The sequence below is a fragment of the Cryptotermes secundus genome, unplaced genomic scaffold (genome assembly GCF_002891405.2).
Source record: "Cryptotermes secundus unplaced genomic scaffold, Csec_1.0 scaffold238, whole genome shotgun sequence".
NCBI classification, from domain to species: Eukaryota; Metazoa; Arthropoda; class Insecta; order Blattodea; family Kalotermitidae; genus Cryptotermes; species Cryptotermes secundus.
In genome coordinates this window covers 41,506-67,494 of record NW_019728500.1, presented here as the reverse complement: position 1 = coordinate 67,494, position 25,989 = coordinate 41,506, and the positions used below count along the sequence as shown (strand labels likewise).

The 25,989-nt window shown below is 37.1% G+C and overlaps 2 protein-coding genes and 1 long non-coding RNA gene across 11 annotated transcripts in view; 1 reads left to right on the top strand and 2 right to left on the bottom strand.

The window, feature by feature from the left end:
- Positions 1-1,324: 1,324 nt before the first annotated feature.
- On the bottom strand, positions 1,325-15,503 carry LOC111865179 (deubiquitinase DESI2). Of its 4 annotated transcripts, none has more exons than XM_023852986.2 (6): positions 14,761-15,503; positions 11,036-11,213; positions 8,974-9,046; positions 8,712-8,805; positions 7,225-7,366; positions 1,325-2,656 (listed from the first exon to the last, which is right to left on the bottom strand). In XM_023852986.2, exons 2-6 carry the CDS (start codon positions 11,156-11,158, stop codon positions 2,492-2,494), a joined length of 597 nt encoding a protein of 198 aa, XP_023708754.1. In that variant the 5' UTR covers positions 11,159-11,213; positions 14,761-15,503; the 3' UTR covers positions 1,325-2,491. The 4 variants fall into 4 exon arrangements, with proteins under 4 accessions (XP_023708754.1, XP_023708753.1, XP_023708756.1 ...); XM_023852985.2 differs by lacking the exon at positions 14,761-15,503 and adding an exon at positions 13,994-14,449; XM_023852988.2 differs by lacking the exon at positions 14,761-15,503 and adding an exon at positions 13,692-13,983.
- Positions 14,596-21,224, top strand: LOC111865181. Of its 2 annotated transcripts, XR_002842941.2 has the most exons (3): positions 14,596-14,664; positions 17,132-17,353; positions 20,361-21,224. It is a non-coding gene; the product is annotated as an uncharacterized LOC111865181 (long non-coding RNA). The 2 variants fall into 2 exon arrangements; XR_004513103.1 differs by lacking the exon at positions 14,596-14,664 and having other exon boundaries at positions 16,011-17,353.
- Positions 20,118-25,989, bottom strand: part of LOC111865178 (cell division control protein 6 homolog) — a 28,095-nt gene continuing 22,223 nt past the window's right edge. For 4 of the 5 annotated variants that reach the window (XM_023852982.2, XM_033751722.1, XM_023852981.2 and 1 more), the window contains exons 9-10: positions 24,040-24,180; positions 20,118-22,384 (exon numbers count right to left, since the gene is read on the bottom strand). In XM_023852982.2, coding sequence (XP_023708750.1) covers positions 22,289-22,384; positions 24,040-24,180 — 237 coding nt within the window. In that variant the 3' untranslated portion in view covers positions 20,118-22,288. Of the gene's footprint in view, positions 22,404-24,039; positions 24,181-25,989 lie in introns of all 5 variants that reach the window. The other variant, XM_023852984.2, reaches the window with a different exon arrangement.

Sequence of the window (25,989 nt, the reverse complement as noted above, 5' to 3'; positions counted from 1 at the left end):
AAACTGAGTTGACTGCAAATTTTGAACCTCTGATACCACTCTTTTGAATTTCCCCAAAAAATCCACTGATTCTCTTCTATAGTCAAAGTTGTCAGTACTGAGATATATATATGTTTTTACAGTTCTAGGTATTTACAAGTCCCTGTACAAGTTTCTGTACTCATTAGAAAGTAGCTTATATCTGGAATTATTTACCATTATGGAGGAAACAAAGCATAAAATCGGTATTAAATTAGGAACGTTCATTGTTGAGTTAAAAAATGGAGGAAGTGAAGACATGGTAGTCTATGGGTAAGATGCTGTTCTACACTACATATGGTTTCAGGTTCAAAATCTATGTGAAGCTGGTGCAGATTTTTCCATCTGCCAATCTCAACCCTCACTTCTGACAAAGTCAGAACTGATGTTTATGAGGACTAATGAATCATCATTGTGATCTGTGCTCCACATTAAACTGTAGATTTCCCCCAGCATAAATATATGTATATGAACCCATATCATGGATGATTCCATCTCAGATATTCATCCTTTCACCATGCCTTGTGAGCAGAGATCTGTCAGTAAGTGAGACCAAACCTGGATATACATGCTACAAACAATGGAAGAAAGGAAGACATACACTGCCCCATAAATGAATAATATTACAAATATTTCTTGTATGTGACATTGCCTAACTTCCTAGATATCCTGCATTAACCAACTGTCAGAATTCACTTATAACATATTTACACCATACATTGCTATAGGATGTTAACCTACAAGTCATGGTAGACAATATCAAAATAACTGTGACTAATTTTAGTAACTAACTTCCAGTAAGTTTTTAAAAGTTATCCACTGCACCATATATATTGTGCATACCAGACAATAAATCCCCTTTGAAGGTAATCAAAGCCAAACAAGACTACTGAAAAGAAATAACTTTGCAGCTGAACAACATCAAATAGAAATTCAGTTTTTTGCTCCTTTATCTGCTGCTCAATTAGTAACAAAGCAGACATTTCCAGGTCTAATAACCAAAATCTACTCCAAAACACTCAGTCAGAAATTTAAATTTTGAGTTAACCATTACCAAGTAAAATTCCTGCTATTTAGCAACTGAATTCACACATCATACACAGTGACACTAATCATTACATCATTTCTATGGCCATTCTTTCCAGTAATCTTCTGGTTTTAAACCACCTGTCATGTTTCGTCCTGTAATACATATATATTTAAATGCATATTTTCCTCTGAAATATGTCAACAATGATACAACCCATATTTAAATGGTATATACACCAACTACAAATATTTATAATCTATACTGGTAGCTCAAAACAGATTATGGGCATTTATCAGAAAAATATTAATTTCTTTGATTTGCTAAAACAGTTTTAAATTCTCTTTGGGCAACCTCTAACAGTTGCATAGAAAAACAAGACACCACAATTTGTTCTAGGTATAACGTACATTTTACACATATACTCTCACTGCATATTCTTCATTATCTTTCACTTCTTCACACAAAATAAGAGGTTTCTTCATAATAAATATTATTAAAAAAAAAGAACACATAACAGACTGAGTAATTCATAAATTTTCACAATTTTTATTATAAAAACAGTTGCCTTCATTATCTTTCAATCTGTGCACTGGAATTCACATTAAACACTTCTCTTCTACCACTTGCAAACTCTATGATCAACAGTCACAGCAAGCCTATTGTTTAATACGTGCTGCTGTGCAGTTAAATAAATTCATTATCTACATGGTAATGACTTAGGATTATCATGCATTCTTAAGTAACTTTCTGGGAAAGCTCAGAAAACTTTGCATGGCTCAGAAATGTAAACTGAGTTGACCTCAAATTTAAACAGTTTCTATCCTACATCAGGTATTAATATAAACTATCAATTTACTAGAACAATGCACATGCAGAAAGTTTTCCAGTGGCAGTCTACTAGGAATTAAGGTTTTCAATTATAAATGGCAAGATTAAAGTGGCCCTGTTACATACTTTGGCCTAAATGCACCTAACTGAATTTTATTTTTGCTGAATACATCTGAGAAAATAAAATTATCAAAATTTTACGAAAATAATAACATTCAAAAATTAAAAGTCTAAAACCAAAACCTGTATTTTATATGAATGCTGTATCTTACAGGAAACACAAATACTGTAAGTGCATCTAACACCCTGTTAAACTGCAGCATACAAAACAAACAAACAATCAGGCCTCCAGAACATATTTTAATATAAACATGCTAACATGTCAGCACCAACAGACATTCCTATGACATTTTGTAGCCCCATGTTAATTAATATTCTTGCTTAAAATGAATCTTCAAACATATTTCACCAATATATCTTGCAGTGACTTTACTGGGTAATTAAATAACATTAAGAAACAGAACAAATTAAAAAAACAGTTTTGTGACGGTTTTAGCTCTCCATTCATAATAAAAGAACTGACGGATATTAGAGCCTAGTGGCAGGAGCTTGATGTTACAATGACGTATCTGGGGAATTCTCTTGATGTGAATTGAGGGAGTGCTGCAGAGCCATTGGTGTTAACCATTCTCTGGGCAAACAGCGCTGAAGAAATGGAACACATGAGCTGAAGTATGCTAGCCGATTAACCCACGATGGGATCTCTTGGCCACACAGTATCTGTAGGTAAAATTGCAAAGCAAATAATATGGGATAAAACATAAAATTATAGTGATTCCTCACTATAACCCGTAATTTCCTTGCAAAAGTCATATTAAAACAGCAATTATGGACTGATGGTGACAACTGGGAAAGAAACAACCAATCTACTTCTCGGTGCCATATCAGAGAAAATAAGGACAATTTGATCAGAATTAAAGCAGATACAGAACTGTGAAGAAACAAGTCATAGCTTCCTATAAAATATTATCCAGTAACCGACAAAAGAACCTGAAAGTTCAGCACCTGTCACTGGACTTGGTCCTGAGCTCACCTCTCACAGACAGCAAATCATGCCTATTCACAGTTAATCTTGTTGATGTTCCACTTGCACAGAATTTAACTGCGATAGAGAACTGGGCATCACAGAACATTTCCCACATCAGCTTCCCCCCTGATCAATCCACACAAAATGTTTGCTTTATGGGTGATGAGGATGATTCATGTATGAGGCTCAACTTTTGCACTGTGATTCAAAAAGGGAACATCATGTTTAATCACCCTGTGATAACCCTGTTCAGAATGTCTGGATTACTGTCAACTCTTGTTATAATGTCTGTGCTAGTGAGAGATCATTCTTCACACTAATCCTTTGAGGTTTCATATGATGCATATGAAGGTCAGCACACAGAATGGCCAACATGTACTGTTAAAGCATTGGATGATTTCATTGATTTCAGTAGTCATTTGTTACAGTCCTCTCAGATGACCTCTGTCTGCTGTCTGCTCATTATGTGGTCCTCCCTTCTATAGATCTTCATGCGACTGTCAGCTCTCTCTGAAATGTCTAACGCATTTTTAAGCTGCAGACTGTTCCTGTTATAATGCTATCAGTTTGTGAGAATATCTTGTCCAATCATACATAAAACTCTGTATCTGCTAATGCAGCAAGTTGGAGCATGCTAGTCCAATGAGTTCTGAAAATAATATAAGCCATACTAAGTGATTCTGTTGCCTTTCATGCTCTCTATGCACTGAATGCATATGCCAAAAGAAATCTCTGCTGATATCTTCCTTACATATCCATATATGAGCACACAAAGTGGAGTGTCATATGGCAGCTATTGAAAAATTTCATGAACATTTAATTCTTACATGTGTGTCACATGTTAAATTTTCTGTGTATCATAAATGATCTCCATGAGAGATCATGTCCATCTGCCTGTAGTTTTAATAGTTAAATCACATGATGGTTTATGTCATGAGTAATTTCATATTTCCAGTTTTAGGTTGATAATGAACTGGACTAATATGACATATTATTCTTTCATAATACATTTCTTCACGCTTTTTTGACAAAAAAAAATCCCAATTGAGATGGATCTGAAGATAATGTGGTCTTAACATGTTTCATTCTCTAATTCAAGTCAGGACATTTGTTAAACCTTCTCATTCTTACAGCAGACCACAACATGGAGGGAGAAGAAAGTTATGTACTATAATTTTGATCATTCTAGGTATTACAAAACAGAATATTTCCATCTTTCTTGAGGTTCACCTATGTATCCTCATCCTTTGGTTTGGTATTTTATAAAAACCTGTTACTGGTGACAGAAGTATCAGAACAACGAGAATATATTTTCATAAAATTAGAAAAAGACAATACACTTTGACGTTATCGTTATTTACAAATGCACTTGTAACCCATCCCTACATTTTCATTTCACATTCAAGACTATTAAAGCTTACCACCATCAAAAACAAATGTCCACATGAACAAAAGAATAAATTATAATTGTATGTGCATGTTAAAAAGTCAGTATCAACAACTCTGATGCAATAATATTTCCAAATTTTAAACATGAGAGAAACTAAAGAGACTTGTTATACACTGCAACCATTCTAACAGTAGTAGTTTAATGACCATTAAGTTATAACAATTTGATCATAAAATAATATTGGCTGTCAACCTAAAGGTGAATTGCTATGATTAGGTAGGAACTTCTAGATATTCCAGCAATTCTGATCTAAGTTTCAACATTTTCCAACACAACATAGCATAATAAGGACCATTCAATAATCTTCAAAACACATAGTTTTAAAGATGGGCAAATATTTAATAGCAAAATACATAATTAAATGTGAAATGCTGAGTGCATTTTCCTTCATATCTTGCTTCCTTACTAGATGTGCATTAAGATTCTACCTCTCAATAATCAAGACACTGACACCAAAATAATACAAATGCATCCACTGTTATCAGTACCATGCTTAGAGAGGCTGACCAACTGACTTTAAATGATAAGTGGATGAGTCAATTAAAAGAAAAAATCTGTCTTGTAATACTTTTAGCAGGAAGAGATTATTTTTTAAGCTTTATATGAAAAAGGCATGATTGATGACAAGAACTAAGCATTCTATACCTTGATATGGAATAGGAAATGAAGGAAATTATGGAATCCCCAGGCAGCTTCAATTTCCTAAGTTTCAAGAACATAAAAACATTTCCCAAAAGTCCTAGTTAAAGTTTTAAATATCTGCTGGCCAGTACAACTCATATCACATTGATGTGTTCTGTACTAAGGGTAAAAACATATCTTATTCACATTTTTGTTAGTACGTTGTGTGTTCAAGTTCTAAGGTCTCCAATTTTTTTTTCTCACACAATAATCATACAAAAAATTTGAAACTTCTGTCACTTTTCAACGTAATCTCCCTGCAGTTGTACACATTTTTCACAGCATCGACGCCATGATTGCATGGCCGCTGCGAACGCTTCCGTAGGAGTCTGTTTTGACCACTGAAAAATTGCTGATGCAATAGCGGCACGACTGGTGAATGTGTGACCATGGAGAGTGTCTTTCATCGTTGGGAAAAGCCAAAAATCACTAGGAGCCAGGCCAGGCGAGTAGGGAGCATGAGAAACCACTTCAAGGTTGTTTTCACAAAGAAATTGCTGCGTTGCATACACCCAATGCTCTGGTGCATTGTCCTGGTGAAAGAGCATATGTTCAGCCTTTTCCAGCCATTTTTCTTGCAGTGCTGGAAGGAGCTTGTTCTTAAAAACATCTTGGTAGGATGCACCTGTCACCGTAGTGCCCTTTGGAATGCAATGAGTAAGGATTATGCCATCGCTGTCCCAAAGCATGGCCACCATCATTTTTTCAGCACTGCCACTTACCCAAAATTTTTTTGGTGGCAGTGAGTCTGTGTGCTTCCATTGACCTGACCGGCGCTTCATTTCAGGATTGAAAAACGGCATCCATGTCTCATCCATTGTCACAATTGATGAAAAGAAATCCCATTCATGCCTTCATCACGTGTCAACATCGCCTGGCAAATTGCCATGCTCGCAGCCTTGTGGTTGTCCTCCAGCATTCGTGGCACCCACCTGGAGGACACTTTCCGCATTCTCAGGTCTTCATGCAGGATTGTGTGCACAGATCCCATGGAAATGCCAACTTTGAAGGCAATGTTTTCCACACTCAATCAGCGATCCTCCAAAACAACTTTCTCAACTCGCTCGACCATGTTGTCAGACCAGCTGGTGCGGGGCCAAGATTGTTTTCGGTTCGTTGTCACATGACGTTCGGCCTTCTTTGAACTGTCGCACCCACGAACGCACATTTTTCACATTCATGACACCATCACCACATGTCTCACTCAACTGGTGATGAATTTCAATGGGTGTCACACCATGCAAGTGGAGAAAATAAATGATTACTTGCTGTTCTTGTGATGAAAATGTCGCCATTTTAGGTATCAAGAACACTCCTCACTCTCGCTACACCACTAGAAATCTGTGTGCCGTACAGTGCTGCCATCTCTGTCACACATTCACAAAGAGTGCACATGTATTTTAAACTAAACTGCATGTGTCTATCTGCTCCCAGTCCTGAGAAAAAAAATCGGAGACCTTATAACTTGAACGCCCCTCATACAGTTCTGAAATTTTGAAGTGATCAAAGATAAAATTTTCATTTTTTAAGTTTCATACAAAAAAACAACAAATAATTAAAAAAAAAAAACTTGCAGTACAATCATTAGGTGACAGACACTATTTTCACCTTACGTTGAAGTTCATGGCATGATATGGGCATACATGCCTATTTTTATAGACCCTGTACCAATTCAATACATGTTCCAAAAAAGACTTGTTAAAATACAAATTTCTTACATTCATCTTCTTTTTTCCCCCAGTGATATACTGTTTAGCATCATTTACATATATATGTCCTGGTTTAGCAACAACATAACATTCATAGTAAAGATTCTAACATGGTACCCACCTACCAGACTATATGGTGTCATAAACCCAAAAGACCACAACATGACATGTGTTTTCTCTGAATGTGTAGCACTACCACTGAAAATGTTCAGCATTCGCTTCCAGATACCCTCCATACAACAGAGAATAGTGTCTAGGTGAAAATCTTTAGATAGGCTCACAACTCAGAAAAAATCTTATGTAACACTGTACACAAATCTGTGTCTTCTAAGTTGTCCTATATAGAGCTTCAACTTCAGTCTTTTTGTTTCATTTATTTACTCACTGCCATAAGATGAAAAATCGCGAGTACTAACGTTACCTGCGTAAAAGAGCCCGAGAAGTGATTACAGTTCTTGTTCATAAGATGGTAACGGTCACCACGAAAATCTTTCCCAAGCTCTGCAACTATTCTCTTGACATCATCTTCAGTAAAATCTGTGTGTCCAACATGGACAGATTGCCTGCAACATCAGTAAAATATGCATTAAAATTTAATGAGAAATAAATTATGAATTTGAAGGATGAGAAGGATTATAACACAGCTCCATTCACTATATTTGGCATACTTCATAAAAAAGCATTACACAATGTCTTCAATTAATACACTTTTAATATACACTGTGAAAACTGCAAAACATTATACACTATAGAGATTTCAAACAAGAAAGAAATGTACCAACACCAAGGCTACAGTGGTATTTTGGCTGACAATCAACGTATAACTCTCCAGTATGACAATGAATCCTTCACAGTCAACAAGGGTTCTAACTGGTTAAGTAGAGATTACAGGTTGTGCTCGTTCAGATTTTTTGTCTTCAGTCCTAAATTCCATTGTTCTTATAATTAGGCATACAATTCGCCAGCATGTTTTCATAATTATGCTATGGGCTGCACAACCAATGAATCTAGGCTCAAATCCTGGCAGGGTCCACACCAGCTCTGTGACCCATCCAACCTCTTATCCAGAGGATACTGGGAGTTTCTTCACCACAGCATCAAGCTGACTATTCACCTCCATTTAATGTAAGGTTAAGTATGTTCTAAGTATAGGTATATGGAGTTGTATCGCCAATTCTGTATATACCTCCATGACATGGTGCTCAATTCAGCACAAGGACAACTTTCCATAAGACCAAAAACTTACATATGTTACATTTTAAGGTTCATAATTATCCACAAAAATAAGTTTCCACAAAGCTGGATTTTTCAAAGACGGCCAAAAAGTGGCAGATCACAGGTTTAGCTGGTGATAAAAGAAACCAATTCAATAGGAATATGCTACTGTTTTATCATATTAGTCACTGGGTGACAGGACCAACTAACATTGAAACTCCCATCTCTGTTGAAGAAAGCAGTACTGAGATGAACTAATCTGGAGACAGAACCAAGGAAAATAAACATGACTCTGTCCCCTAGCAATACACTGGCCCATGCTCTGTTACAATCACAGGCCACGGGTTGGTACACAGAGGGGGCAGTTTGAATTTTGTTTCATTAGACCCTGATGATGGGTGCAGAGATGGTCCATGACACATCGGTTCGACCAATTACAATTCAAATGTTCAACATTACTAATAAAAACTTGATAATGGACATGATTCTTAGTTCAATCTGACCCACATTACAAAATGCATTTCCATAAATTCAAATTCAAAACCTCCAGCTTCATCTTCCAAGAGCTATCCCCACCAAAATTCTATATTCATGTATGTTTCTCCCATTTAAGCTAGTCCATTGGAATATTTAATTACCTCACCAGGGCATGAGAATAAATTGACAAGTATACAACAAAAAAATAAATTATACCTGAATTGAAATTGTTCTCCAAGTTCCTCGGCATCTCTTGGATTTATTTCAAATATACCAGAAAATGGAAATGGGTGGCCACCATAGGCATACTCTGAAAATAAAACAAAGTTCACGCCAAAGCCAAAATACTGAAGTGTATTTTACTTGTCTCTATCATTCAGATGACCTAATCTATAATACACAGATAACAACAATGAGTATGACTGCTGGAGAACATTCCACAGAAAGTCTGAAAATACACATATGGTACTATCCTTACCCGTGCCATAGATTTCCACTCCAGAATGGAAGACTCCCAGTCCAAGTGACGTTGTATACTCATTAATCCAATACTGGAAAAGAGCATTGCATGTTATAGTATAATCACTAACTGTGTCTATTTGTTATATATAAAAAAGTCTGGGATGTCCTGCAGAATAGATGCCCACACTTTAGGCTCTTTTTGAACATGTTACCTGTCAACACTGAGTGTTTGTGAGTGAATGCACACACGTGTGTGAAGGTGCATTTCAATTTAAAAGCATAACACCATTTATGGCTATCTTTGTCTGTATCAAATTAAACTTCAACATTCATATCTTAACCTGGGGAAAAATTAACATATGCTGTAAATATGTGAGGCTCAAAAGGGGGAGAGGGTTCATACAGGCCATTTGCACCTGTCTAAAATTTAAATACAAAATCGACAAGTCAACATGGGGTAAAATTAACAACTGATATATTATAAAAGGATATCCCAAAGCCAGTGAGAACAAAATTATCATCAAAACAGTTTGGAAGTCACTCTCATTCTATGCCAGTATAATTAAAGAAGCCTCCTCGCAAAACACTTCGACATGGTAGATCTTAACACTACCTTCATAACTATACAAAGAAAATTGGATACACTGTTTGTTCCTCACACATACACACACACACTACACATTTTTCTACTTCAATTTTTATTATAAGTTTTATAAATATGAAATAAAATGTACAAAACCGTGAAATTCTTGCATGAAATCTGAAGATCATAGAGCAGTGAATGTTAGGATTTTGGTCTTCTGGGACATGACATTGCACCATTTTGTAATTACACACCAAAGTTTCACAGGAATGTGCTGCCTCCATCGTCGGTACCCCTCTACTAAATTAAATTTCACAGCATCACAGAAGACAGTATGCTTAACATAAAGCTCTCTTTTAGGTTAAAATATGCATCTCAGTGTTGTTTTTTCAAAAAGTGTGAATTCCACTGGGTGTGACAAATAACTGTCTGTCCACATATGACAGGTAAAGCTGTACTGTATTTATTACACGTTCCAGCACATCCATACAAGGCCAAAGCCATTGGATACACAACCTGTCACACCACAAGCTTGCTAAATTAGCAAGCAGTCAACAGGACAAGGCATATAAATCCACAACAATAAATTGAGCATATGAAACCCCTACATATCATTGCAACTACATAACCTACCATATGTATATAAGATATAATACAAAATTAGAACATATACATGACAATAGACCAAATAATGGGTCACAGCTAAACAAGAAACTATCCTTAATTAAAATATTCAGCTAAAGTGTAATAGGATTTTGTATGTAAAAAGGCACTTAAAGCTGCTCTAAACTGCTTAATATTATGAATTAACTCTTTTATATTTAAAGGAAGATGATTAAAACGTTTAATACCAAAATAATAAGGCCCTCTCTGGTAAGTTGCCAATTTGTATGAGGGCAATAAAGATCAAAACTATGCCTAGTATTAAGGCCATGAATTTGTGAAGTCATGTGATATAAACCCATATTATCCACAACAAACATCAATAAAGAAAATATATATTGGGACTGCAATGGCAAAATTCCCCAATGCCTAAATGCATCTCTACAAGAGTCCCTACACCTCTAATCTTTATAAAGAATAAACTTCTCTGAATTTAAGCATTACATGCATATTCTGATTTTACAGTCAACAATTTCATCATAAATATCACCTTCTTCATTAACTACATACTTCAGCTTGTCAAGATATTAACCATCTTTATCAGTCTTGAAGTAATTCACTAGAAATTTCTTGAAACTGTGTAATCTGCCATGGGGTTCAACCTAAATGCACCCTATCAGCTTTCATGACACAGTGCTTAGATACATAACAGCTTTACTTTACACATTAAACTTACTAGTTTCAAAATGCTATCGAAGAAACTGTAAGTATGGACTATGAATGTAATTATATTATCCTAAAGTTTAAATATTTACAGTTTATTTAAGATCTTGGTACTTTTCTTGAAACACTTAACAGCTTACATACTAAATTAATAATAAAGACTTCTCACCATATCATAAACATTGAGTATAACTGGTTCTCTTGCCATCTTGGGGATGAGTTCTTCTGTTTCAATGGGGAAACCCAGGCAACTTGGGAATGGGAGGTTGCAACCTATTCCCGACGGAAACATTCAACAAATAGGTAGAGTTTTGTGGTCCAGCATTCCCTCCTCCCCAACAAACAACCTACAAATGAATACCAGAACTCACATCACAATACTGCATACTATCACTTATGTAAAAACTGACTTGGATTCCATTTCACATATATACATGTCCACATGGTAAACACACATACTACTTAAAATCTGCATGTGAACACACCCCACCTAAATTATGCTTTTAGTAGTATACAGGATCTAACAATTTAAAACTAGATTGATGCTTCTGTGAAGCAAGCAGTAGGTGGGATGGTGCAGGCTGAATCACATGTCTATATAGTCACAAGGATTCAGTCTGTTTTGGAGCTGATGTCTATGTTTTATTACTGCATGTAGTTTGTCAAAAACAGAGGTAATAGACTGTTAGAATAGAAAATGAACACATGTATAGTAAATAAATAGAAAATGCCTGACATTTGCAAAATGTTAAAAGTTTATGGAGAAGGAGCAATATGTAGAAAAAAAATTCTGGGTGAGTTAAAGGATTTCAGGACAGATGAGAAGACATTACAGGAAGGGGGGGGGCTGAACTTTTTTTTTGCGCCAATTAAATATCCATTATACAGCTGTTTCTCAAAAAGAAACAATCTAACACACATTTAAATTTTGTATTTCAGCATTCTGTTGCAACTGTTTAACTTAACGTAATGTATTTATGGTCTGTCAATATTGCAACACTTGTTTATTCACTGCTAAAATTAAAAATTAAGTAGTCAATAAATAAAAGTTGCAATATTGATGTATGATAAATACATGGACAGATTACAACTTCAAAATTTTGGAATGTTTACAGCAGTGCATTCATACAAAAATATCAAATCTTGGATATAAAGATGGATTTTGCAAAAGAACAGTGCCTTTCCATTTCGGGTAGAATGATTTTTGCCCAAGAAACAAGTATTTATATTGGAACATCCTCCACATTCACCTGATTCTGTGCTGTGTGCCTTCTACATGCTACAAAAGAAAATTAATTCACATTATCTTTGGAAGACAGTCCTCACAGTACTAGAAGGATGTTTAGACAATGATCCCCAACTGCATTTCCAGGCTGGGCACAGGTGTTGGAACATGTGTATAAAGTCAGAATGGAATGACTGAGAAGATAATTACAATCAATAAAGGTCAGTGACAACACACACCTTTCTTTTACAAAATCAATCTGGTTAATTCATTGTCAGATCTTGTATATTAATATGACAAATTCTCCATTTTGAAGAATATAAATAAATGTGAGAAGTGGTAATGGGGGAGGAACAAACACCATAGTTTGTATGGATTTTCATAAAACCTTGGTGGTGGAGGAAAGAAAACCCCTAAAGAGATATTCTGTATACAGAAATTTAGGTAAATCACCTCCAACTTCTAATACAATTTTGTCTAGTTACTTCCACAATAAAAACAATAACAGGACAGCGTAAGTAAAAATTAATGCTTGAAGCTGGGATAATAGGATGTAATGAGCAAGCAGCTGATAACAACAGATTCAATCCACACTGATACCACTTCACCCTGTACTCTTCTTCAGAGTACTACCCCACACGCAACATCTTCACCAGACACTGTTTAGGTACACTACTTATCATTTTGATTTACAAAGTCAGAAATCATTCGTATTCTTAGGTTTAACAGGCTATCACACACATTTCCATATACCTGTGTGGACCATCATACAGAATCGAAACATTATTACCTGTCAGAAAGCAACACAATGATTCGAAAACTGGATGTTTCCATCCTCAGGTAAGTGGGAGGACACCTACTCTGTTGGGTCCCTTAGAAAGAAGGAATGCAGTGCCTAGGGGTATTACTGGGCCATCCCGTACTTGCAGAACATAAATAGCGGGACCTGGCCATCCAGGTTTGGGGAGTCTCGAATCTGAGGCAGTAAAATGTGGTCATGAGTCCCATGGGACTCGGATCTGAGAAAGACTGCGATGATGTGGGCCAGCAGCAATTGTAAACAAGACCCATCCTCTCTTCAGAGAGGATGTTACAAAGCACAACAACTGAAAAAGTTCGGTTAAAAAAAATTACTGGTCATGAGTCTCAAGGGGCTTGTTGCCTAGGTGAACTGACTGGCAGTAAACCCCAAGTCATAAAGTGTCTCTGACTCTGACATGGGTTTTCCATTGACTGAGGTTCACTCTTTTTAAGGGACCCAACAAAGGAGGTGCCTCCTACTCCAAAAACCCAGTAATTCTGAGTGTCATATACGATTGTCAGAACCCTTTAGAATTTGATTTGTTTCATTCTGGTCCGTCACACTAACAATTACAAATATAATATAATATAAATATAAGTGTACGTACTTTACGTCTAAACAACTTATGTGATGGTGGTTTCCTATTTGTAGTGATGTTTGCCCTCTGAAGATGGTCCACAGAGACCGAAACATGTAAGGGTGTTAGGTTTTCATGTAGTAAAAAACTTACAGGTCACATTGGACAGAGTGATTTATATTTGCCCTTTAGAATTATTATTATTTGTGAATTTCAAGTACCACTGTCTTGAATCTGACGTCCTATGGGTAAGTTTCTTTCAGATCTCTATGAAACGGAATAAATTTGGTAGAAATTATTTAAACAGATAACCGGGCCACTTCAAATAAATATGGTTAAACAGCTAGGTCCCGGCTTTCTACAAAATTACATGTCATTCTTCCATTCAAACAACATGAAACAAAAGTTTAACTGAACACAGAAACAAATAAATTATGAAGCCTGTAACAACACAGCATATTACTGTTTCGCAGTAAAACAATGTCTATGTAACTGTAATGCTTGCATCTAGCACCAAACATACCAACAACTATATATAAAAAATGTGGCCTCAGCCCTTCGCACGAGTTGCTTAGCAGCAGCACAATATCTCCAGACTCATTGATGTATAAATTCACCAGGAACACGTCAAGAAAATTTGGTTTAGGCCAATGATGACATCTACAATTATAGAGTCTGAACGTTTTTTACACTGTTCTAAACATATAATTCCTTGGAAGCATAAATTAACGAAAAGGCAAACACAAACTGACGGCTGTAAACCAGCTGCTTCTGTTACTCGAGCAACCACGGCAGGTTACTCTATTCGGTCAAATGTCGTACAGCTCCGTCTTTTGTTAGATTTGTATACATACTGATACAAACTGTGAAAATAATGGTAACTGATGAAATTCATTGTTTATATTAACTTCTTTTCAAAATTAATTTTGAAATGTGATCAACAATTATCCATTAGTTTTGTCGAAAAGCTATGAATGTACACGCCACCACAGAGAGTCTAATTGAACAATGACAAAATTGCGTTTCCTGTTTTCCTGTGCAGTGCTCTTCGCGTTTTAGGTGTTGAACGTAGCATCCGGTAGCATTCACGGTAGTTCCTAGCGTTCCTAGTTCCTATCGGTTAGTACCACTTGCAATCTCGTATATAAGAACGTTAATTGTCAGAACACTATATGTAATTAACACAGCTCGTATGTAAGTTTTGTTATTTATCAGGACATGGGTTCTGTGCCGCTATCTAATAAAATTTTGAGACTAAGTGGCTAGACACTGGAGTGTACTGGAACTTACTATTCGTCCTATATATTTTCACGCATATCGCAGAATTTCGAAATCCATATCATTCTTTCACAATAATCCATTACGGACTCGTTTCTATTCGACCAGAAACCATTGGCGTATCAGATGCTGTGCTGTCATCTATTTTCTTACAGAGTATAGTGCACCATCGATAGGTTCCGTAGCTCAGGTGGTCATAAACGAGATTTACGGCTCCCATAGCCGCTCATGGCAGTCAATATCAGTCAGTATGGTCAATATTGATGACGATATTGAGTTTCGTCTTAAGGCTTATCACAATGTGTTTAGTCAATGGTTACCAATATTTTGCAGGATCTACAGCCACAAGCATGAGTTTCATTTTGCATACATCAGTTCTTGTTCAATGGGAAAATTAACTCCAAAATTGTGATTATATTTTTTTAGAGCTGGTAAATGGAACACGTTATAGAACAGTGTGTACTATAAACCCAGTGTGGGCCAGTAGCATTTTTCCAATTCTGTTGATTGGGTCAGGCATTACAGTTGTTAAAATTTAAATTTAAACCACAATGGATACTATGAAGCTATGGTATATAAGTGAATTTTAAGTGAACTTGAAGCATAGCGCTGTCATATTGCAACCAGTTTCCTCAGCCAGTCCATAGTTACCAACCCTAGTTGCGCTCCTGACATACAGCAAGACGTGTGTTCTTCCCACTCCAGTCCAAGTCCAAGTCACATTGTCACTGACGGTAAGTCAGTCAGTAAGTCTTGGTGTCGAGCCGCGGCTGGGCTCATGACTAGATATTTGTTACTGTTTGGCATTTACGGTCTTGTTTTTGTGGGGCGCCCTCTCTGACAAGAGGACGGGTCTGCCTTTTGTATATGCTGCTGGCCCTTGCCAGTGCAGTCTTTCTCGGGTCTGAGTCCCTTGGGACTCTAGACCATATTTTACTGTCTCAGATTTGAGACTTCCCTTTCCGTCGCCTCTTACAACTCGCAGAGACAACCACTAGTTGAACTGTCCTATAGTATTATTACAGTTGCACAGTATACACAGACGAACCTGAGTTTGAAGAATTGAAGAATAATAACAATAGTGAACTCACTGAACTAGAATTGTAGAACTGTAACTGTAACTTCCACTCAATGTATCTCCTTATGTAACCTAGAGTCGGACATATAGAAAACATGTCACTGTCCGTATTGTTGTAGGCTTTGCCTAGCAACCTGTTTACTCGTCGTTGCTAAGCAGTGAAGCTCACGTTGTCACACTTGCTTGAATGTGGGCAGTTCCCACATCGGTATTCGACCCCGCCTCCACACATGCATGTGTTCTTCCCACTTTGAAATCTTCTCTCTGAAGAGAAGAGGGATCGGACATAAAGAGAAGTGTCAAGTGTGCTGCCCATATAGTGAAGGCAAACCCTTATTTTTCTCATAACTCTCATGATGATGGTAAATAATCTTATGTTTCTGGTGATCACAGTCCTATCATGATTTACTGCACTGCTAGTATAACCATACTCATCAGCTCTGCAGTTATTGGGCATTCAGCAGTTCAACTACAAACAACATCAAAGGGCTTCCCCTTTGTATTATCTAAAGAGACAAGTTCTTGGTAGGTGAAGTGTTGAACACCTACCAAGAACCACATCAAAATAGCAAAGCTCCACTTCTACACCTGAAGAACAAGTATGACACAGCATCATACAACCTACATGCTGTAAACAACTGAAATGCAGTACCTATGGCATATATACATGAATTTTAACATAATATTAACCTTTTATAAGAAATTTAAGGCTCAAATGCTTAAATCATTTATTTTTTACCTGTATGAATTGTAAAGTCTCCATTTAATATGGTTAACCCCTTGAAGACGGCCTTATGTGACCAGAACATACTGGCGTTTTGGCAACATGTAATCAGTACAATAATATAAACCAGATATGCTTGGATGCTAATTTGCATTTTGTCCTAATTCTGGTTTGTGTAATGACACCATGTAGTTTGGTACATGGTTAGCAGTAGTCTAGAGGAACCTGATGCCTCAATTTCAGGATAGAAGCAAGCACTTACTCCAAAAAGGGAAACGGGAGGTTCCTCTAGACTGTGGTAACCACCTACCTGGCTACATAATGTCGTAAGCCAAAAGACCAAAAGTATCCACCATGTAAACCTGAAATTTTGTATGGCATAGAGGTGGTCTGCTTGTTTTCGTGCATGTGTGCAAAAAATTGAGCTGCCTGTGTTATTTAAAATTTTACTTCATAACTGTAGTACTTACTAAGTGGCAAGAAATTTGTGAAGACATCCAGTGCTGCTGCTGTTGGTGTATGTAAAATTGAAACAAAGGTGGAAATATTTATGTTGTAAAAGCACTCAACCCTACTTTCAGTAACATCTGAATGATATTATATCCTGCAATCCAACCATCCTTCAATGTAACATATTGGCTAAAGCCAGAACAGTGGAACAAGAAGAGGTGGTCCTTGCTAGATAATGGCACAGCAACAGATAGTGACACAACAATACAGGACACAATCTCTTCTATTTGGTCTGTGCCAAGGCTATATAATGAGGGCCAGCAGCAGTGGAGAAGAGAGATGTCTACACCACGGTATATACTAGCAAGGGTGCCACAAGGTTCCATTTTGGCCCCCCATATTATAGTGTGTGTGTGTGTGTGTATATACAGTAGAACTTGGTTATAACGTCATCAAAGGGACCTAAAAATAGTGTCGTTATAAACGAATGTCGTAACCGAAATGGGCACTTCCACAGTAGCCTTATGTTAGTCACGTAAAAATCTACCAAAAAACCGAGTTAAAATGTTGCATTTTTTAGTGAAATACGTAGTTAAGTACAGACTAACGTAACATTAATGTGGAATNTCGGCAGAAATACATTTATTGATTTGGAGGTACAAAACCCTAATCCCCTTCAAAGTAGTCTCCTTGGTAATGCACACACTTCTCCCAGTGCTTCTGCCATTGTTGGAAACACTTCTGGAATGCGCCTTTTGGAATGGTGATCAGCCGGGCCGTTGCATTCCACATGATGTCTTCTCTTGACTCAAATCGGGTTCCTTTCAACGGCATTTTCAGCTTGGGAAATAGCCAAAAGTCACACAGAGCCATGTTGGGGGAGTAGGGAGCCTGACGAACCACAGGGATGTTGTGTTTGGCGACGAAAGTCTGATTCAGATGCGCAGAATGGGCGGGTGCTACTGAGACATGGTGTGAGTGCCAGAACATAAAAATCAATGAAGACAAAGACTCAAGCCACCTACTTTTCTCATAGACTGGAAAGAACAGTACCTTTGTCAGTCGTGTAAAATATCTTGGTGTAATCTTCAATAAGAGAATTACATGGAGACTGTACACAGAAATGATTAAAGACAAGGCCTTCAGAACATTTATTAGAGTCCACCCTTTATTCAAAAGTAAGCGTTAAGCGCCAACATTAAACTACCTTCCACAAGACACTAATCAGATCAGTAATGACTTATGATTGCTCCACCCGGGAATTAGCACCTCTTAAAATTGCAGGGCCTGCAAAATTCTCTGCACCCCTGGAAATTTTCTAAGGTGCATGCCAGTCTGTGATTTTCACACAGCTTTCACCCTCTCGTATGTATATGATTACGAGTATATAACAAAATTGTGCATGCAACAAGCAAGTCATAGAAAATCACGAGAATCAACATGTCTGCAGTAGAGGACAAGCAGAAGCCAGACACAGAAAATATAATAATAATATATTAAACTTAGCAGTGGTCAAACTTATGACTGTTCAAGTGACTAAGCTTTTGTTGTAGCATAAGACAAGTACTCGTACAATAAGCATGATCTGCTCTGCAAAGCCTGGATTGACAGAGGACTTGCATATGGAGCAAAAGCAAGAATTTTCAATAAAATGCTATATGTGTGATACATACATTTGACAAGGTCAAGCACATATATAAGAGGAAAACTCATTCTCTCATTAAAGCACAATAGACCACTGAAGGTCGCAGTGATAGGGCCAGTTTTATGGCTCACTCCTCATACTCACACTCATCCTCTCATCAGAGAGAATGTTACATAAGAACAATGACTGCTAGGGTTCAGTTAAAAAAAGAATGCGGGGTTGCAAGCCTCAAGGGGCTTGGTGCCAAGACAAACTGATGGGCAGTAAACCACCAATTGTAGAGTAACTCTTGACTCTGGAGGAGATGGCCAGTTAGTGAGTGAGTGACCAGCAGCAGTCAGACTCCGCTTGCTGAAGAGGAGGACCCATTTCAAAACACGTATAAGTGCTGGAAAGAACAAAAATATGGTCATGGATCCCATAACCAAGAATGACTTCTCGAGAGGGCCAGAAGCAATTTACTAGACATGCAGACATATGAGTCAGTCTTTAGTTGCACTGTTAGCAGCTGCTACTTAGGAATGACTAAAGATCAAAGAGAAGACTTTATGTGTGATGAAGTTGTAGCAATCTACACAGTGCATATATCAGTGACACTGTTAAAACTTTGTTATATTTTAGCGTCCTGTTGCACTGATTTAAGTTCATGATTTGTTTAATCCGTCTTGCAGTGCGTACACTTATCTATCTTCTTCTCTCACTCTCACTACATGTTTCGGCATAAAAATGCCATCTTCAGGTGCTACTCAATTCACGTCAAACTAGTACATTGTATGCCTTGTCTTCACTTTAAAATAACTAAAATATATGTCCATCATATATATTGACAAATGTCAATCGTAAAAATATTAAAACTGTTCAGGATTCCCGATCGCTACGTCGTATCTTATTACGCCAGTCATGCTCATCCTACTCTGTTGGAGCTCTTCTTCCCTATCGTGTGTATTGTGTTTCTGTTGCGTCTTGTTCTCGCGACTGCGTGCGTTATGCTGTTGGGTCTGCTGGGTATGTGTGTGTGTGTGACACACACACATACTATGACACTATGATTATTATCATAGAGTCCTCAATCGTTTGTGGGCGAGGATTCTTTGAATTTGACCTGAATATCAAGAGTAAGGTTCCTTGTGGCTCCTCCACAATGCTCCACCCCACAAATTGAAGATTGTGTGCAATTTTTTGGCCAGAAAACTGATCACAGTCCTTGATCATCCTTTGTATTTGCCAGATTTGGCTCCAGCAGATTTCTGGTTGTTCCCAAAAGTTAAGTTGGCGATGAAAGGAGACCGTCACAACACAATCCAGGACATCCAAAGGGAATCTACCGCAGTTTTAAATGCGATTCCACAAAAGGAGTACAGTGACTGTTTTTGAAAACTTTTCAATCGATTCCAGCTATGTACTGATTCAGAAGGAGACTATTTTGAATAAAAAGAGTGAAATTGAAAATAATTCATGTCTTGTATTTTTAATGAACACAGTCCTAACAGAACCTGGACATACTGTGTAGTTCACTTGCAGACTAAAACCATGGAGTTTGTTTTACCTTCAACATATCCAGTAGAGTTATGCATTAATATCTGATTTTGCAATTTTGTAGTGATTTTCGTTACAAAGTGTTCCCACACCCATTAGGATATTCAACCATTTAGTTTAAAAGATGTGAAGCTGTCCACATGAAATCTGTCTGTTACCACAGTATGGCATGTCCGCAGGTTTTGGATGGAGGAGACAATATCCACATATAGAGGGTAGCAACAAACATGTAAAATAGACAGTTGTACACAGCCTATAAAGAGTGGACCCCACAATGTGTGTTAGGTATGTGGTTAATAACTTTCGCCATTAAAATTGGCAGGTTCAGTTACAAAATGTTATGGACCCTTGGGCTTAGAATCTGTGTTCTGACCAGCTGAAATGATAACTGCATCTCAAGAAGGCCCCTGCCCCAAAGATTTTATTACAAAACTCATTCTGTTCACTCATATTCGCCACATACTTTCTATTCTCATTACTGCATATGTCAGACATGGTTGCAACTGGGAAAGATTCACAGAGCAAAATAGAAGCTTCCTGAGAACTGAGTGACATGGGTACCTGAGCCATACAGTACTGTGAATGATAAAAACAAATGGTTTGAAGAAAAATTGTAATTTCTAACTCAAATTTCTTTTTTTTTTTTTAATTAAAAACAGCAAACTTTCAGTTGTACAAGAGGGGTTCAACCCATGTGTGGATAAATATTCATGCAGTATGTATAATCTCAATGCCTGAACTTGAAACAAACTGACCACATTTGTAGTTCATAATTTCCACATTCCCAGTAGTAATGAATACAACACAAAACATGAACATGTATTTTCCACTTGTCAGCCATGGTATGCCACTCATTACAGATTTACAGACTACTATTAAGCCTTGGGCAAATTTAATACATACATCCTCATAACAAAAGCGTCTCTTCCCATCAGAATTATAAACAAAATTCTCCCCTATACAATTGTGGGTGTTACAAACAGAAGAACTCACAGAGGTATAACAGGCACACTTACACAAATCTCTCCAGCATGCATCCAAAATTAATACAAGTACAAAAATGAATATTGTGCACATATTCAAGAGATAATATGAATTGGTTAACTCTTGACATTAAAACTTAATGATACCATATCAATAAATTATAAAAGGATAAGTCTTTTGTTACCACTGTCTCTCAGTTGCAAGCTACTTGTGACTCACATGCCATCACTGGCCCCATTTCTCATCAGTTGACATCAATCCCAAGATTGAACAAAAGTTTGTTAGCATGTTTTCCTCTTTTTTCTTCAGTCTACTTTCAACTGCTCGCACCAGAAGCTCACTTTTGGATGACGTACCTGACTACTGTCATTTACTGGGTTTTATTGAATTCCTTCTGGTAAATGATCCTCCCTTTATTGCCTCTTTAAAATAACATATACTAATCATAAGTCTGCAGTTAACTTTCTCTTTGCCAAGAACAGAAGTGTGTAAAATAATTTTCTTCTTATTAACTAAAAATGATGAAAAACCATGTGTGCAGATAATTACATTAAGCCTTGCTAATCCAATGCAACATTTATTTACATAAAAAAAAAAACCATCTCACTGATATCACCAATCCATTTACCAACTGTCAATAGTTGTGTATACAAACTGTGTATTATGTGGATATTAATAAATCAGTGTTCTGAGCTAATATTATAGTGTAGTTTTATTCTGATTACAGTAGTGGGAACACAAACATTACTAAGACAGAACCACCACCTCATTCTGACTCCTTCAGTGGAAATGCAAACCCTCCTGGTACAAACAGTAACACTTCTTGTAAGATCTGAGGCTTGTAACACCAGTATACAGTAACACTTCTTGTTTGAAAAAGAAAATAAAACATGCAATATGTTCAACACATAATCAAACTCTTTCTTAAAAGTTTCAGTACATTTCAATGACAGTCAAACCACACTTCTCATGTAATATGATTTAAACATTTCAGATATAATTTATGTGACAACTTATAACAAATGCCAAATACTAGAAAGTAACCACCTTATACATGTTTCACCTCATGACAATGGCACCTGTTTACATGTATAAGTGTCAGTCTCCTGCAAGTTGTGCAGATTTAAGATAAACAAGATGCATCATTCAATATGGATGCCAGTAACTGCTTGTCCTTCAGAGCTGCACACACTTCCTCTTCATCCCACTGCAGACATACCTGTTTAATCAACAGATGACTGAATCCAAAATAATTTGCAAACACCTCCATATTACAGAAGAGAGCTGTAAGAGTTATGACCCAGGTCCCAAAAACGACTAGTTGTAAACAAATTTTCAAATCATTACATATATTACCTCTACCATCTTTGTACATATACGAAACTCTAATACACATAAAATCCAATTCGAATGATTTCACAACCAACTCAGGATTACACTCATACAACACAAGGAAAAAAGATGACTTGCACATCGTCCCATGTAATACAAGTCTATGCAAGAACAACTTTAACAATGTAGGACTTTGACTGCTAAATCATCTGCCACAATATATTAAAGAAATACCAGTACTATAACAAGTTCAAAAACGCTTTGAAAACTTACCTACTTGATCATTGTTTTTATAAAGTGGATGAGTTTCTCTCATGTGAGACAAACACTAATCAATTATAATCACATAATTCATGAATAATCGGTTTTGGGAATCCCTACTGCGCAGTTTTCCTTTCTTTCTTCCAGCAACCAAGATAACACAGTCGGAGATATACCTGAATGGGCTACTCTGGAGAGATTGCAGATGCCAAGAAGCTGCACCAGGAAGGGAGAACAGATGTAGTGAGATGTTGCAGTGTAGAGTCTACAGTGAAATGTTATACCAGTGCTATCACCAAATTCACCAATATTATCTCAAAGGCCGTGCCATAGCTTAAGTGGTTAGTCACTGGCTTCCCACCGCTGCAGTCTAGTGAAGTGGGATTTGTGATGGACAAAGTGGCGCTGGGACAGGTTTTCCCCGAGTACTTCAGTTTCCCCTGTCAATCCTCATTCCATCAAATTCTCCATAAGCATTATCACCAGTGCAGGTACAATAGGACATATGGAAGCCAACATGCCGAGGGGACGTAATATGGATTCCACCTTACACTATATGAAATCTTAACTATTGTAATCTACTGTAAACAATTTTAAGTATTGTAACTTTATTCTCTTATTGTAATCAGCCAATGTACAGTAACTGACTTACTATAGGATTTTGATGATGGTGTATAACACACAGAGATATTGGGTTTTCGGACTTTCTCCATCGTCCTGGTTTTTAAGATAACTAAGAAAAACACGTTTCAGAAACTGGAGGATGGCCCTTTCTAAGGGACCCAACAAAATAGGTGTTTTTCCCTCATCTGAGGACGGAAACAGATCCAGTTTCCAAAACGTCGTGTTTTTCTTAGTTATCTTAAAAACCAGGATGATGGATAAAGTCTGAAAACCCAATATCTCTGTGAGTAACTGACTTGTCCTATATCATGTAACAATGATCTATAGAGGTGAAATAAATAAATAAATAAATATTATTCATACTGAACACCATATAATAAAACTAATAACCAATGTGAAAGAAAGCAGACATGAGATATTTTATAGTTTTACTGGAATGTTTAGAGATTATACTACTTAGTTGTTTTAGAAATGCTTAGCAGAATCATGTCCAACTCTTGCTGAATGCATCAGAGGAAACCTACATTTCAAAAACATCTTATAATTGTCCAGAACTCCAGTGAAAATTGTACTGTGAATATAAATTAACTATATTAATTGAATCTGTGTCTATTTCTTTTTTAATTTAAAGTAACAATGAAAATTGAAGACACTTACTCTTGACAGTCTTGCTTCTTTTCGTCCTTGTACTTTCAGGATACCCCTTGTCTCAACAAGCTGGCATAAACTGAGAAATTCTGCTTGGTCCACTGCAAGTATATTTTTCTTCTTGCACACACGACAATAAACTTCATGCAGCTACCAAGAGAAAACAGGAGAGTTTGTCACAGAGAAGGTGGTAAAGCCTGCATGCATACAGTTTACCCACATACATCTACAATCCATATTTTATAACAAATTTTAATATCATAAGAAGTTTAGTATTTTTCAATTTTCCATAAAATGTGTAACATGTTTTTGTTAAATCACAAATAAACTTTTAACTTCTAATTGTCTGCCTTCCTATTATTGCAATAAACATTTAATAGGCTTGCAACATCAGCCAGCCTCCATCTTCAGGGTAGAAATGACCTGAAGGTTCCTACAAAATGTTGATAACTGCCGATGAGACTACACAGTGTTATAAACCGGAAGTCTGCAAACTAAATTGCAAAGATTATGAAAATCTTAAATCTCAAATTGTCTTTAGATGTTATGTTTGTGACAAAGATAAATCACACAATGCTTATCATTATTCATCACAAACCCAAGTCTGTTGCATCACAATACATACATACAGAGAAATGTATGCTGCTTTCTTTAAAGTATTCCTTGCACACTGGCCAATAAGTTACTGCATACCACAACCCATGGAAACTAACTCTGTATCATCACCTTTCACCAAGTTAGTAGGTTAGTAACACTTCTTAAATTCTACTTGCTTCTATACAGATGTCTAATATCTCTGTTCCTACTGTCTGTTTCAATCTCAATAATCTTGAATTTCAAATATTGCTGTTCTTGTTACTGAAGTGTCTTCTAGTTTATTTTACATTGTTCCACTTGTCTCCATTCATATGACTTGGATTCTGCAATCACTGCAACTTATGTGACTTGCTCTGACCTAGTAATTTTGTGTTCTTCATCAAACCAGTTTATGCTGCTAAAAACTAATACAGTGAAACCTCAGTAATTCAGAATTTGTGATAAATTGCACAACTGTTTTTCTTCTTTGTGCATTACAACCTTGAAGATCACACTGCCATGATCAGCAATTGGCAACTGCCACACATAGTTCTAACACAGATGAAGGTAGATATATACATGTGGGCCTCAAGTCAAACACCAAGGCCACTTTAAGATATTTAACCTTTAAGAGCCGAGCGACTCCATATGGCGTCATGAAAATAAAGTCAAGGGGACGAATGACGCCATATGTCGTCGCACAGTCCACGCGTGCGGCCGGCTTTTTAAAATCTAATTTTAAGTTATAAATTCTTTTTCTACTTATATGATTTTTGGTCACCAGCTTTATAAGTTGTCTCTCTTCCCACCTGCGTCGTCTAATGGACTTTTGGCTTCGTATGGAAATCTTGGAAACATCCGGAAATCCAGTGTCCGACGTCGCACTTCACGCACTTTGTCCGGACGGTTCTTCGTTTTCCACGCGAAAAGCACACATGACACCTCAATTGCGAAGTAGAGGAAGTCAACCAGTGATGTGGTTTGGCCTCCTATAATCGAGATATCTCCGATAAAACGGCAGGGGTTCGACCCCTGGGCCGTTGATGGCGAGGTGGACCCCTTCCAGCATGTTCCGCACAAGGGCAAGACGAAATTCTCTTTGTGACAACAGGATGTAACTGTTCAGATCCAGGAGACGGAAAAATAGTTTATTTGTTCATTTCCAGTTTCGACGACAGATGCTATAACTGTTTGCCACAGTTTGCCCACAGCTCCACCTGAATAATTATTCACACTTCTCTTGCCATGCTGGTGTGCTGGTCCCCAGGTTGCCGACCAAGATGATGGTTCTTCGTCGAAATCAACCGCCAGTGATGTGGTTTGAGCTCCTCTAATCGAGGTATCTCCAATGAAACGGCAGGGGTTCGACCCCTGGGCCGTTGA

What these genes read in the sequence shown, in the direction of transcription:
- LOC111865179 (XM_023852986.2), bottom strand. Translation starts at nt 11,158, where the DNA reads ATGTTTCCGTCGGGAATAGGTTGCAACCTCCCATTCCCAAGTTGCCTG. An exon ending in AGTGGAAATCTATGGCACGG is followed by an intron (nt 8,806 to 8,973) that starts GTAAGGATAGTA and finishes TTTTATTTTCAG; the next exon opens with AGTATGCCTATGGTGGCCAC. An exon ending in GGAGAACAATTTCAATTCAG is followed by an intron (nt 7,367 to 8,711) that starts GTATAATTTATT and finishes CTGATGTTGCAG; the next exon opens with GCAATCTGTCCATGTTGGAC.